The sequence below is a fragment of the Diabrotica virgifera genome, chromosome 6 (genome assembly GCF_917563875.1).
Source record: "Diabrotica virgifera virgifera chromosome 6, PGI_DIABVI_V3a".
NCBI classification, from domain to species: domain Eukaryota; kingdom Metazoa; phylum Arthropoda; class Insecta; order Coleoptera; family Chrysomelidae; genus Diabrotica; species Diabrotica virgifera.
The window spans coordinates 129,337,640-129,353,734 of record NC_065448.1 but is presented as its reverse complement, the minus strand read 5'-3'; the positions used below and the strand labels follow the sequence as shown (position 1 = coordinate 129,353,734).

Sequence of the window (16,095 nt, the reverse complement as noted above, 5' to 3'; positions counted from 1 at the left end):
CTATTTATTTCGTAATATACTTCTATAACGTTCATTTGTTTCAAAGCATACTTTATACGTTCTCAAGATGTAAGTAAATTAAAAAGTTATTAACTGATCTTACTCGTAAATACAATTAAAGTAACAAAATTGGGTACAATCAAGTTGCTAGGGTAGAAAAATTTCTAGGGTATATTTTAAAATTGGTTGTTTAATTTAATTTATCCATAATAATTACTTATTAGTATGGTCAAAAATTGTTTATAACATAATTTTAAAGTTATTAAATTCAATTAAGTTGCATTTGCATACGTTTTATTTTAATCTTTAATTACGTTTTTATTTTCATCTTTGATATTTTAGTGTATGTTTCTAAAATCAGATTATAATTTTTTTTGCAAAAAAATTTAACTAAAATTATCGCGGATATAAAATATCTGCGAAACGTAAAATCTATATTTCTTTTTTTAAATATTTACAAAACCAAACATGCTATGTCTTATACCAAAAGAAAGGTTGTAATATTAACTACAAAATGCAATACTAATATACAGGGGATTCCATTAAAAAAATGAGAAAATTTTGAATTTGCAAATAGTGATCACGAAGCTAGGACAAGTAATCCCCGGACAAATAATCCCGGACAAAAAATCCCCACAAATTATCCCCGGACAAAAAATCCCCGGACAAAAAATCCCCACAAAAAATCCCCACAAATAATCCCCACAAATAATCCCCGGACAAATAATCCCCGAACAAAAAATCCCCACAAAAAATGCCGGACAAAAAATCCCCACAAATTTTTTTGGACAAAATATCCCCACAAATAATCCCGGACAAAAAATCCCCAAGAAATTTTTTTGCTACCAAATAGTTCTCTAAAAGTTTTCCCGTGAATGCAATCGATGAAAATGTTTTTCAGCTTCAGTGCATGAGAGTTATAGCAATCGCCATGAAACCAGTTTTCTGCACGAAAATAATGATTAGCGATTAAAATTAAGCATACATTGTAATTTCGATTACCAAATGTCGAATTCCAATTCTGAGTTTTTTCAAATATCGTGGAAGATATGGGGAATAAGCTAAGGCTTTGGGAATCATGTTGTACTTATTGTCTATTCGTGATGATAACTGCTGGTCCAGAAAACGATAATCTTGATTGTAATGCAAAAAATTCTGTTCCTTTTTGTAAGTTTAACGTCAAAAAACGTTTTTCTAGGCCGCCAGACTGCATCTTTCCACCTTTTTCTAGGCCGCCAGACTGCATATTTCCATCCGGGGATTTTCTGTCCGGGATTTTTTGTGGGGATGTTTTGTCCAAAAAAAATTTGTGGGGATTTTTTGTCCGGGATTTTTTGTGGGGATTTTTTGTCCGGGGATTATTTGTCCGGGGATTATTTGTGGGGATTATTTGTGGGGATTTTTTGTGGGGATTTTTTGTCCGGGGATTTTTTGTCCGGGGATAATTTGTGGGGATTTTTTGTCCGGGATTATTTGTCCGGGGATTATTTGTCCGGACCCCAGTGATCACACTGTATATTTTATGGATATAAGTAAAAGATGTTAAATTATTTAAAAATGACACTATATTATAAAAACTTTGACCTACCACTTAAATTTTGATTACCTTGGAAACATAATCCACAGCCCTATAAATATTACCATTTTTCTCAATAAAAATGTAAATATTTCGAAAATTATTAACTTTCGACCTTTTGCAAATTTTTCATATTTTTAAAAACTATATTCAAAAATGATTTAATATATAGGGTGTTCCATTAAAAAAATAAAACTTTGGTTCATACCGTCGTTCTAACTCACCCTGTATAATCGAAAATAATTTTAAATTATAGACGGTTTTGATATACATTAGTTTTGCTAAAAACATTTTTTGTATATCCCATAGTTTAGCCGTAATCAAAGGAAGCTGGGACAAATAATCCCCGGACAAATAATCCCGGACAAAAAATCCCCATAAATTATCCCCGGACAAAAAATCCCCGCACAAAATATCCCCGGACAAATAATCCCCGGACAAAAAATCCCCACAAAAAATCCCGGACAAATAATCCCCACAAATTTTTTTGGTCAAAATATCCCCACAAAAAATCCCGGACAAAAAATCCCCAAGAAATATTTGCTGCCGAATAGTTCTCTAAAAGTTTTCTCGAAATTTTACCAAATTTTGAATTCCAATTCCAAGCTGAAAACTTCAAATTTTACATGACAAAAGAGTGTGAGTTTTTTCAAAAATCGTGGAAGATATATGGGGAATGAGCTAAGGCCTCGTTCTGATGACAGGCGCTTAACACACGTTTTGATAACCCGCGACTACAACTAGGTACATACATTTTACTGAAGACCGTTCACATGCTAACGCGCGTTTAAAGTAATCAGAACGGGGTCTTAGTTCATTCCCCATATCTTCCACGATTTTTGAAAAAACTCACACTCTTTTGTCATGTAAAAGTTGAAGTTTTCAGCATGGAATTGGAATTTAAAATTTGGTAAAATTACGGGAAAACTTTCAGAGAGCTATTCCGCAGCAAATATTTCTTGGGGATTTTTTGTCCGGGATTTTTTGTGGGGATATTTTGTCCAAAAAAATTTGTGGGCATTATTTGTCCGGGATTTTTTGTGGGCACTTTTTGTCCGGGAATTATTTTCCGGGGATTTTTTGTCCGGGGATTTTTTGTCCAGGGATAATTTGTGGGGATTTTTTGTCCGGGATTATTTGTCCGGGGATTATTTGTCCGGACCCCGTAATTATAGTATTTTAGTCATTATATCACATTTAGATTTTTAAGCGTAAACGCTTTTCCGATAAAATATGCAGGAGTAACACTGAGCCACAAGCCTTTGGATCCGCTTGAATATTTGACCAATATGAATATTTTAGTTTATTGAAAAAATTTAATTAAGTATAATTTAAAACCTGGTATCTTTTATACACCATGTATTTGTATAATATACATATATATTATATTATAATATCTAAATAGCGCTTACGGATGTTTCCAATTGCACTCTCAATTGTTAGGTGGATTTCTTACATGATATTGTTGGATTCTTGTACCAAGTTTGTTTGTAATTTCTTCAGCAAGTTTTATAAGTAAAAATAGTGAGTGCTATGGCACATATAGCAATAATAAACAATTCTAAATTATGAACTAACCTGTGATTTCTTAGAATATCCTGCGCTTCGTAAACTGCTCCCCTAAAAGTAAGGCTTTTTCCCATAGACAGACTTATTAAAGCACAACATCCCCCTCTATCAGTCTTAGCCAAATGTTTTCTCACGTATTTGAAGTAGAGATGCTCTAGAAGAAGCAAAAGTGCTGCTAGTAATATTCCGGACATTAGTAACAGAAAGGCTGACAAGAACTGCTCCAAAGCTAAAGGATCAGAACTTTTATGTTCTTGTTTGCCAGGTTTACAAACACCAGTCATCCAGTAGCGACGCAAACGTTCCAAGTCACCGTTTTCCCGAAAATCTAATAACCTAAAACAAATATATTTATCATGTTGTTTATATTGAAATTGCTTAAAAAGCATAGTTTTTTGGACGACCGTTAAAACATGAAGAATGTGTGTTTACAATCAATAAAGACGAAGTAAAGAATTGCAATGATTTTTGAAAACAGGAAACATTTTCTAAAGTTTATTTAACGGCTTGGACTATCGATAATAAAGTAAAACCAGCCAGTAATATGATATAACACTGTGTCCCGTATTGAAGAGAACATAATATTCATTATTTTCTAAAATAAAAATATTTCCAAGAAAAGCTAAAACACGTCGATTTTTAATTTTGTTCTTCTTAGCGTGCCTGTTTGTTCCGAACGTTGGCGTTGGCGATCATTCTGGCTATGATGACTTTGTTGGTTGCTATGCGGAATAGTTGAACTGAGGTCTTTCTAAACCATGCTCTCAAGGTTAGCAAGCTAGGATATTCCTTTTTCCTTCAATTTTACCTTGTAAAATGCATTGGAGTAGGTCGCATTTGCCTTGATTTCTCATTATATGTCCCAAGTACTGCAGCTTACGGCCCTTCACGATGTTGATTAAATCTGCGGTTGTGTTCATCCTCCGTAGTACTTTTTGATTGGTGACTTTGTCTGTCCAAGGTATCTTCAGGATCTTTCTGTACAACCATAACTCAAAAGCCTGCAGTTTCGATAGAGTTTATCTTCAGTGTCCACGTTTCTTCCCGGTATAGAATAACTGAGTAATCGTAATATTTAAGGAGCCTTATTTTTGTTTTTAGGGTGTGGTCATAGCTCTTGAACACAGAGCTCATAGTCAAGAATGCAAGTTGTGCCTTTCCGATGCGATATCTAATCTCTTGATATTGTCCCACGACTCATTGATTATAGTTCCCAAGTAGTTGTATTGTGAGACACGTTAAATTCTCATTTAGTTCATATATAGATTTGCTCCATATGTTTTGCTTGCTGATGATCATTAGCTTGGTTTTGCTGGTGTTGATATCTAGTCCATATATGTTCTACTTGTTTCCGTTATTTTGTTCATTAAGATTTGCAGGCCTTCTATGGTATTGGAAAACACTATTGTATCATCTGCATACTGCAGGTTACTGAGCTTGACTCCATTTATTGAGATTCCTTCATCAATATCTTTAAGAGCCTCTTCTTCAAAAATGTGCTGAGTACAGATTGAATATCAGCGGTGAAATTATGCATCCCTGTCTTACTCCCCTTAATATTTTGACCTGATCTGTATATTCTCCCTCTATTCGGAGCACCGCTGATTAACTACAATACAGGTTAGCTTTTATTTTCAGCTCTCTTCCGTAAAATCCCTGTCCTCTTCAGCACTTCCATCATTTTGTAATTTTAATTCTTTAAAACTTCCAATCAAAATTTATTGTACAAAGTGAGACCTGATTTTGAGTAGATTCCCACAAAGTAGGACACTTATATTCTGATATATATTAAACACAGACAAAATATGTACAATACCAACAATGTACAATCTAAGTAGGTAACCCATGAGATTTATGATAAGCGCTAGAATTTATATGCTAAAAACAAACTTTTGTTTATGCGGCTATGTGTCTCTCATTAAATTTTGTTTGGCAGTATTCTAAGATTCTCCCCATACACAACACATCACTTCCCTCTAGCAGGTCAATTTTATTTCTAACATTAATATCACAAGAGAGTGAGAATAAATTGATAATAATGCGGCAATTTTTCGAAAATGACTATTGCCGATTGGAACCAAGTTTAAGAAAGAAAATTGGAGCATTATTTTCTTATTTATTCTTACTATTGTGTGATATTCGACATATTATTTTTTAATACTTACATATAAAATTCAAGTCTTTGTATAAAAACATTCAGTGACATTGATCTCAATTAATGTGACATACATTTTTCAACTTGTCAAAGCGAACAGCACAGTTTAACAAATATTTAGACGAAAAGACTAATAAAATATTAGTTAAAATTATTTATAAATACAGTTTTATTCATGAAATAATTTTCCGAAGTAAACTCGAGCGCTTAAAATTGCTGATTCCTGTTGTCCTTGTGACAATTTGACATTAGATGCAAAACTAAAAGTTTATTATGGATATTTTCTTAAATGTGACAGTTGTCGAATCGAAACTATGAAACTGGTTGCAATTAAACAGAAACAATTTACTTAAAATTATTCACATTGGTACAGTACAGTACATGTAGAGTAGAAAATTACCGCTGTAATAATAATCCGATTGGACAAAATTAAACACGTAAGAAAAATCTTACTACACGATTGAAAGTTAAAATCATTAAAAAATAACCAATGGAAAAATTCAAAGCTTGATAGGTTTTGGCTTAAAAGAGCCAATTGACAATTAACGCTAACCAAATGCGTACAAGTACATTCAGTGGTATACGACCCAAGGCGGGTTTTATGCTACAGCCTTAAAAATAGCTAAAATAGCTGAAACACAGCTAGAAGTTAAACCGCCTTTGCGAAAAACCCGCAATATTATAGTCAGCGTATGAGAGAGAAATTATTCGAAATAATGAAATAACAAATAATAAATTTTTAAAATTATAAAATAATAAGTTTTTAAAACTTTTAATATGTCTTGAGGTTTTGTAGGACTAAATGCTCTTTCAGCTCTTTAAATAGGATTCATTTTATTTGACAAAAATGTATTTCTATTTGTGTTTTTGTATTATTTTAAGACACGCTAGTTAGTGGAGTCACTGAAGATGGATATGAGCTATTACCTTCGATTTCGTTGAACCTCCATCGATTTGCATGAAAATTGGTGAGTGGTTAGAGGATATCTCAAGGAACAAAGGTGACATGGTGCCAACTTACGCTTTTACCCTGGGGGTGGATGCCACCCCTTTTCGGGGGTGAAAATTATTTTATAAAAAATAACCCCATAATTCGATAGAGGAACAAATTTCAAGCAAAATTTGTTATAAAACAAAAGATGTAGAAGTTATTGGTTCAACGACCACTCGTACGAAATCAATCAAATGAAATAGAGAATGTGGAGAAATCCCCTTACGAATAATTCACACATCCACCATTTTGAGTTGGGAAAATTTTTTGAATAGAATTAAAGATTCAAACACTAGTTCTTAGAAATGTGTTTTGCCCTCTTCAACCTGTCTGTGCTCATCAGTAAAGATGAGAGGTTGAATATCTCTAGACACATTCCACTCAAAAACAACATTCGGGGCCTAGACATAGCAGAAGCGTAGATCTACGCCAAATCTACAATTCATCAATAACCCAAAATGGTGGATGTGTGAATTATTTGTAAGGGGATTCCTCCACCTTCTCTATTTCATTTGATTAAAATTTGTTATACATAAATCAAAACTTTTTGAGTTATTAAAGATCAAAGATTTTAATTTTCTTGAGAAAAATGCATGTTTTTAACCAATTTTTCATCAATAACTCAAAAAGTGAAAGTTTTTACAAAAAAGTGATTATTATCAAAATTAAAGCTAATAAAAAATGAAATAAACCCCTTACTACAAAAACCTTTTAATGTTAACTAAAAGTGAGTTATAGGTAATTGAATGTATATTTTTTTCGGCGAGTAAAAAACTCAAGTATTCAAGCTGAAATAACGGGAAATTGATGCATTTTATAACATAAACTTATTAAACATTTGTCAAAGTATTACTTAAAAATGTCTATTAAATGAGCCCCCGAACATGTTGATAGCGTTAAAATTTATGCTCCAAAATTTTTTCAAAATTTATCTTTTAAAAATTTTTCCAAAAAATGTTTTTGTTTTTTTTTTAATAATTCCGTTCGTGTTTACGATATCAGGTTCATCTAAAAACTTTTGAAATTAATTCCAAGTGCTATTTAAGAACGTTGAAGCTAATCTTTTAAACCCCTTACTTTTTTAAAAATAAAAGATTAAATGACCCCGGTTGCATGGTTCCCACAGCAAAATTTAAGATTTTAACATTTCTATCTCGGTTATTTTTTACCGTATATAAATAGTAAAACCGGTTTGATATTTGGCACAGAAAAACTAAAATTTTGTTACATATAATTCTTTACGTATATTGAGTATTTTGGAGTTATTATTAATAGAATATGAGAATTACAATAATTTTAAAAATTATGATTTTTTTAAATTATATCTCTTTTTCAAAAATATGCATTCTAAACCGGTCAATATTATTGAACACATTACTTATGCTAATATAAAGAAGTTCTTGTAAGGACTACTATAAATTTTAATTTTTGTGGAAATGGCGTACGTTTTATTTTTCACTTTTTCCTAGAAAATTCGAAACGGTTCTTTCATTTTCATTATAACTTGCTTAATTTTGAAGCTATTACGTTGTTCTGAAGCTCATTTTATAGGTATTCCCAAGTACTTTGGCAAATGTTTAGAAGACATATTTTATACATTGCATCGTTTTCCCGTTATTTAAGCTTGAATACTTAGATCTGAGTGAGTACTCGTCGAAAAAAATATACATTCAATTGCCAATAACTCACTTTTTATCTAACATTAGTTTAGTTCTTTATGTGAGAAATGTATTCAATTTTTTATTATCTTCAATTTCAGTAATAATAACTTTTTTGTAAAAGCTTATAGTTTTTGATTTATACGTGAAAAACCGATTTAAAACATGCATTTTTTTTACGAAAAAATAAAATGTGTGGTCTTTAATAACTCAAAAAGTGTTGATTTATTTTAATAACTTTATATAACAAATTTTGCTTATAATTTGTCCCTCTATCGACTTATGGTATTATTTTTAATAAAATAATTTTCACCCCGAGAAGGGGTGGCATCCACCCCCAGGGTAAAAGCGCAAGTTGGAATCATGTCACCATTGTTCCTTGAGGTATCCTCTAATTACTCACCAATTTTCATGAAAATCGATGGAGGTTCAACGAAATCGGAGGTGAAAAAATTCAGTGACTGCACTAAGTATAATGTATAATCATAGTCTGTAAATATTACTCTTGATTTGTAGTCTATTAAATACGTTGTACTCGTTTTATCCAAAACATTTTTCGTCGATTGCATATGTTTTAGCTCAGTTATAAGTTTTTTTATTATTACAAAATTAAAATAATATAATGAACTTACCTTTTGTTAAACATTTTTAAATATTTCGAATTCCTTGGGAAAGCAAGTCCGTATCCGGTCATTGCGTACCAAGAACCAACAGTCAGCAACCTACAATCTTCATCTTGAGAAGCTAAGTAATCCAACACAGTTCCATCGTAAATAAAAGCATCCACTTCACCACTAAGAACGTCAGCTACACCCTGTACAACATTAGTCCGTTGGTAGGGTTGCATATACGCATGCATTTCTTTAAAGTATTTAGCTATGGTTGAGTCTGTATGGGACCATGGAATTGTTCCGAATTTTATCATAGGCTTATGAGAGGTAGGTCTACAAAGGCGGTGGTCATCAACACCTAGAAAAAAAAAAGATAATCTCTATCAATAAAAGCTAGCATATGTATATACCGGGTGTCCACTTATATTTTCCCCCATTTTAACTGCCTATAACTTCTAAACGGTTCAAGATACAAATATGCGGTTTTCACTGAAATGTTTTATTTTAGTAAAAGTTTTGTCTGAATGGATTTTTGAAAAAAACGTTGTTGACTTTTTTTTAATGGAACACCCAGTATATTCTTTTGTAAATTGAAAGAAAGGTCATTCGCCTATCTAGCGATATAAAGTTTTTCAAAATCGGTTGTCAAATCACTGAGTAATTAATTTTTAAAATGAGAGGTGCAACGTGGATATCACATAGCTAAATAACATAACTAACCAAGTTACGTGATTTCCACATTGCATCTCTTATTTTAAAAATTAATTGCTCAGTCATTTGATAACCGATTTTAAAAAAAATTATATCGCTGGATAGATAAACGACCGTTTTTTCAAGTTTTTAGGTAAGTGACTATTTTTATATCGCTTTTAATTGAAAAATGGCGGATTTTTGAAAAAAAAACGTTGTCGACTTTTTTTATTAAAACACCCAGTACATTTTTTTGTATCTTGAAAAAAAGGTCATTTACCTATCCAGCGGTGTAAAAACTTTTAAAATCGGTTGCCAAATGACTGAGCAATTAATTTTTAAAATGAGAGATGCAATGTGGAAATCACATAACATAATATCATTTTGCTCAGTTACATATGTTATTTAGGTATGTGATATCCACGTTACATCCCTCATTTTAAAAATTATTTACTCAGTGATTTGACAACCGATTTTGAAAAACTTTATATTGCTGGATAGGTGAACGACCTTTCTTTCAATTTACAAAAAAATATACTGGATGTTCTATTAAAAAAAAGTCAACAACGTTTTTTTCAAAAATCCGCTATTTTTTTTCGTATCTGAAAGTGATATAGAAAATTCAATCCATTCAGACCAAACTTTTACTAAAATAAAACATTTCAGTGAAAACCGCATATTTATATCTTGAGCCGTTTAGAAGTTATAGGCAGTTAAAAGGGGGAATGTCAATTTTAAAAACAAAAAGGGTTTCTGATAGCGGGATTTGAACCCGAGCCTCCTGAGTCAAAGCCAGGTATACTTCCTTCTCGAGCATATTGTATGTTAGGCATGGAGGTAAATACTATACACAATATAAGTTCTAGTGCAACAGTATTAAAATAACTATGATTAAAAAAAAATAAAAGACAATGCATCCATGTAAAAGCTGTTGAATATTGCATTGTCATCGATTTCATAGCTATTCTTAAAATTTCAGATCTGCAAATAGTCGGGAAGTATGTTTAAAATCAATTATAGGATTTTTCCGGACAAAGTGAAAAGGAACATGTGAAGTATTTAAATTGTATCCACAAGGAATAATTTCCTTGTGGACACATTTCCTTTTTATATAAAAAGTGTTTATTAAAGTTAATTTTAAATTACGTCTACTTTTTCTATTGGTTGAAATGATCATGCGACCACCATACATTCTATTTGGTTTAGCGAGGCAAAAGAACATCGCCTTGAAAAATAGAATTATTTTCATCTCTATAATATCTGAACAATTCGCTAGTGTTGTTCTTCTGAAAGGTCCATCAAGTGAGTTCAATAATTTTTCTATCAGCTTTATCCTATCAGTTGTTAGTCTGAGAACAAAATAATATCATCAAATCCCCTTTTAATATATTTTGATTTGGAAAAAAGTCCCAGAGGCAGATAAGATGTTTTGATTTTATCTGTTCATGAGATAACTCATGATTTGGCAGTACCTAAATGGACATCTTATAAATTAAATTGGCAATAAGTTTCGAAACAGGTAGAGGTGCTTGCTGCACTCTCTGATTGGACTAGAATATGATGCGGCTGTAGTGTCGTGTTGCAACGAAACTGAAAATGGTTATTCATTTTTGATTTACATGTTTACTCTGATTGGAGTACGAAGGAAACCATTCTCGTTGGAACTTTACCGCGCTGAGCAGATGGGACGTGAATTATAAAATTGTAAAATTCCCCCATCTTCTTTAGTCTCAGCATCCGTTATGACTGGCAAATTTTAGAAGCCTCGGAGGTGTAACCAGATAAGGTTCCCATTGTTTTTAATCTGGTGGGATGTAGAGTAATACTTTTAGTGTTATTTTATATGCTGTCAGATTGAAAATTTAGTCTTTGGCTAGAAATTGGCGTTAGGGCATGCCTGCCATTTCGTTCGTTGCAATCCGTGACTGCATGCCGGGGCTTGTCGTGGTTGGGTCAGAGAAAGCTGGATATTTATGTGCCTCGTGATAAAAGACTAATAAGTTTCGAAACCGGTAGAGGTGCTTGCTGCACTCTCTGATTGGACTAGAATATGATGCGGCTGTAGTTTCGTTTTGAAACGAAATTGAAAATGCTCCGAAAAATTGCAACGAAATTGAAAATGCTTATTCCTTTTTAAGTGTATTATATTTTCCGTTATTTTCATACAAAGTTAACCTCATTTGCAGTTAAGGAAAGTTTTTGTTTAAATTTCCGTAAAAGTGAAATAAATAACAAAAAGCAAATATTTTATTGTCAAGTATTTATATGATAACAAATATTTAATAACACTAATGATATTAAAAGGATTTGCTTCAAATGTAGCTGTAATTCTGCACTAAAATTTTAAAGCAAAACTAACATTTTACATTTTATTTATTTGACAACGTCAAATTTTTTAATATACTCCGTGATAGTAGCCATTCGGAATAGTAGCCATAGGCCTGGATCCCGCGTATGAAAAAAAGTTGATTAATAGCAAGCTGAAAATTTGTTAAAAGCTTAAGGGTGTCTAGTCGGACAAACTTTGATATATGGGAATACTGGAACAGGGGAAGTTTTAATTCTGGAACAGGTTAAAAATTTGGAACGGTCAGACCACGAAAACGGCACAAGTATTTTGTCCGACAGAACAGACTTAAACTCTCCGAACAGAGATTAAACTCTCATGCAAAAATCAGACTGCTATTTATCACCAAATGGGCGTTTTAATGAGTGGAACATGTAGAATATGTCAAATGACCGGAATTATGACAGGTGATAAATAGCAGTCTGATTTTTGCATGAGAGTTTAATCTCTGTTCGGAGAGTTTAAGTCTGTTCTGTCGGACAAAATAAATGTGCCGTTTTCGTGGTCTGACCGTTCCAAATTTTTAACCTGTTCCACAATTAAAACGGCCCCTGTTCCAGTGTTCCCATATATCAAAGTTTATCCGACTAGACACCGTTAAGCTATTAACAAATTTTCAGCTTGCTATTAATCAACTTTTTTTTCATATGCGGGATCCAGACCTACCACTTTCTGTCGCCATTTACTGTTGCGTGGAGTATATTTTCGACTTATTTTGAATGCTTTTAAGGTGAAACAGTAGTGATCAAGAGGTAGCGAAAACGCGTTCCAATATTGCGGCTGTAATTTTGAATATTTCTTCGAGATATTTGGCACACGTATTTGTAATATAATAAAGAATGTCGGTACAGAGCCCAATTTGAAAAATATATTAATATGTGGAAATTACTCTGTAATTAAATACGATATTAAAAAACAACGAGCCTGTACCGCCATTAAGAAAAACAAAAAAATACACTTTCTTCACATAAACTTTTTTATTCGATGCCTAGATTTTGTGTCATTTTGGAACTACTAATGAAATAAAAAATTTTAGTAGTTCCAAAATGACACAAAATCTAGGCATCGGATAAAAAGGTTTATTTGAAGAAAGTGTATATTTTTGTTCTTTTTAATGGCGGTACAGGCTCGTTTTTTTAATATTGTATTTAATTGCAGAGTAATTTCCACATATTAATATATTTTTCAAATTGGGCTCTGTACCGCCATTCTTTATTATATTACGAATACGTGTGCCATATATCTCGAAAAATATTCAAAATTACAGCGGCAATCTTGGAACGCGTTTTTGCTAACTGTTGATCGCTACTGTTTCCTCTTAATGATAACGCACGGGTAAAGGATCCTGGAACCAACTATATTTAAAATGTTATATAACACAATATAACTTTATAAAATAAACACAATATAAGTTTTAAATTCCAATAAACACAGCAAATACGCTGATGTCACTGTCATTGAAAATAATAAACGTCAACATTCATAATAGTAAACAAAGCAAAAAAGGAAAAAAAATACTGACCCATTGTTACAGTCAAAAATCTTTTCGAAATTTTTGAAGTTAATTATTGATATAAATTACAATAATTATTGTGTTTAATAAACAAGCAATTCTATTTGCAATTCATATAAGACTAATATTAAAGTGACATTCGCCACTTGAACCTAACTTCAGCCCGTGAGCAATGACCCGTGAGTAATGAACTATCACTCATGGGTAAAGTAATGGGTGGTATTATCTATTCAAAAATAGTGAATAATGTGCATGTTATTAAACGGTCGTAGAAAAACGTCATATACTTGATAGTTTTTAGTTTAAATTGTGAATTGCTAATTAGATCTAATTGGTTATCTCACTATAAATCAGTTTTCGTAAACAACTTTTACAAAATCATCTTAGTTTTAAATTCCAATAAACAGCAAACACGCTAATGTCACTGTCATTGAAAATGAGAAACGTCAACATTCATAATAGTAAACAAGGTATAAAGATAAAAAATATACTGACCCATTGTTACAGTTAAAAATCATTTAAACATTTTTAAAGTTAATTATTGATATAAATTACAATAATTATTGTGTTCAATAAACAGGCAATTCTATTTGCAATAGGGCTTTTCATTCACCGTCATTTGTTTCGAGCTTCTGTCATGTGTCACATAATATTAATATATCTACGTCATACGTTATTGGTATCTACCAATGATACAAACCAAAGACGTATGACGTAGCTATATTAATATTATGTATTTTCTATGGGAAATAAGCCACAATTTTACTAAAAAATGAATTCAATAACGTTTCTTTGATTGGATTATACTTATTGTGACGGATATTCTTGAGTTAGGATTGATTTCATGTAATCGAATGAACTATCTTTTAGTAAAGTCGTCCCAGGAACACAACTCATAAATATTGGCGGTATCATTTTAAAGTCTCCTACTTTAAAATGCATAATACACGTCTGAATTGCCAATATAAATGAGTCAGATTAAGTAAATTATTAGAAGAATTTTTTTACTTAACAACAACATTTTTGTTTATTTTAATAATATTTTGTATTTTGACAACGAAACCCGATTTGGGCTTCGAAACGCTAATAAATCAATTTTTTAGTAAAATTGTGGCTTATTTCCCAGAGAAAATACTTAATTATAACAATGCCACAAAGAAATAGCTTCAGAACAACATTAATATTATGTGACACATGACAGAAGCTCGAAACAAATGACAATCGATGAAAAGCCCTATTTATATAAGACAAATATTAAAGTGACATTCGCCACTTAAACCCAGCTTCAGCCCGTGAGCAATGACCTGTGAGTAATGAACTCTTACTCATGGGCAAAGTAATGGGTGGTATTATCTATTCAAAAATAGTGAATAATGAGCATGTTACTAAACGGTCGTAGAAAAACGTCATATATTGTATAGTTTATAATTTACATTGTGAATTGCTTGTTAAGTTGGTGGATTGCCATGATCCGTTGCAGGGTTGGTATATCGAGTTGAAACACTGACTCTAACTTATAACTTTATTTATGATTTACAACATCCATTAATATAAGGTTACTAAGATGTTTCGCGGGGTAGTCCTTCAGGACACCCTTCTCTCATGGCTGCTAACTAGGATAGTAACGATCTTAATCTTAATATGAATAATAACAATACTATAATGCCCACATTAATCCCTCTGTGGGCTATTTATATCTTCTTATAATTCGGACTTTGAAAAGTAAACGATACGTGAGTCTCTACGAGGTTACACAAAACAAACTCCGTCAATCAACCTTCGTTTTGTTGCGTATGTAGAAACAACATTTTTGTAACAACTTAATTACTTAAATTATATACATTTTTTAGATACATATTATACTATACAGTAAGGGGTTTTTCCCTTACTGTACATGCTAATTAGATCTAAGTGGTTATCTCACTATAAATCAGTTTTCTTAAACAACTTTTACAAAATCATCTTACAAAAATCAGTTTTATCAATACCGAGTTTATATAAAAATTCTAATAGTATTATCCATCTTAATTTGTGTCAACGGGAATTTGTTAAATCAGAAATTCCAAAGTTAATTGAGGACGAAGTTTAATACTGAAACTGATATTGATGATGTTGACGAAAAATATGTTCATGTTTTACTCGAATATAAATTAATCTTTTCAGAAATTCTAGAATGTATAAGCAGTTATTGGCATGATATGGCATTTCATAGTTATGAAGCTTTTAATAATCCGTCATACCCCATTTCGTTAATTTTTAAAAATGAAGTTGATCGATGAACGAAGAACAAATATGTGAAATTTTGGAATACATATTATTAAAAAAGGAGAATCTGAATTTATCTCACCGTTAGTTTGCGTTAAAAATAATGTATTGGCAGTGTTAGAGCTTGTTTAGATCTACCGGGAGGGAAGCAGAAATTATAATAAACTGTATTCAAGAAATCATGAATTTCTTAGAATAATAATTTATTTACGTTTATACCAACTTCTTATTTTATCTCTTTTATCTTAAGATAAGGTAAGATAAGAAATGACACAATAACTCAATTTCTAAAGTTAAAACCCATAGAGACAATAATTATAGGGGAAAGGCAGCTAGAATGGCTAGGTCACCTTCATAGAATCAACGACGAAAGAATAACAAAAATAGAACAAATCAGTGTACAAGGGAAAACAAAGTAGGCCACCCAAGAATAAGATGGGTAGAACAAGTCAGACACGAAGCAGAGAAGAGAGGAGTATAATGGAATGCGGTAAGACAATTGGCCCAACACAGATAGGGGAGTGCATTTAAATTTTCACTTCGGAAAAAATCAAACAAGATAAAACTTTTTGTAATTTCATTAAGAAATGTTTAATACACAACATATCAAAAAGTTCTACTCGAGAAGTGGGTGCTTCATTTTTTATTAAACAAATGAACAGCGAAGTTAGATGTTTTTTAAATAACTCCGAAAATATAATTTTTAGAAAAAAACTGACT

At 31.8% G+C, this 16,095-nt stretch overlaps 1 protein-coding gene across 1 annotated transcript in view; it reads right to left on the bottom strand.

Annotated features, from left to right (window-relative positions):
* The window catches only part of LOC114339632 (glutamate receptor ionotropic, NMDA 2D-like), a 362,257-nt gene that overhangs the window by 136,994 nt on the left and 209,168 nt on the right, over positions 1–16,095 (bottom strand). The window contains exons 4-5 of the mRNA XM_050652847.1: positions 8,582–8,918; positions 3,155–3,481 (exon numbers count right to left, since the gene is read on the bottom strand). Coding sequence (XP_050508804.1) covers positions 3,155–3,481; positions 8,582–8,918 — 664 coding nt within the window. The remainder of the gene's footprint in view (positions 1–3,154; positions 3,482–8,581; positions 8,919–16,095) is intronic.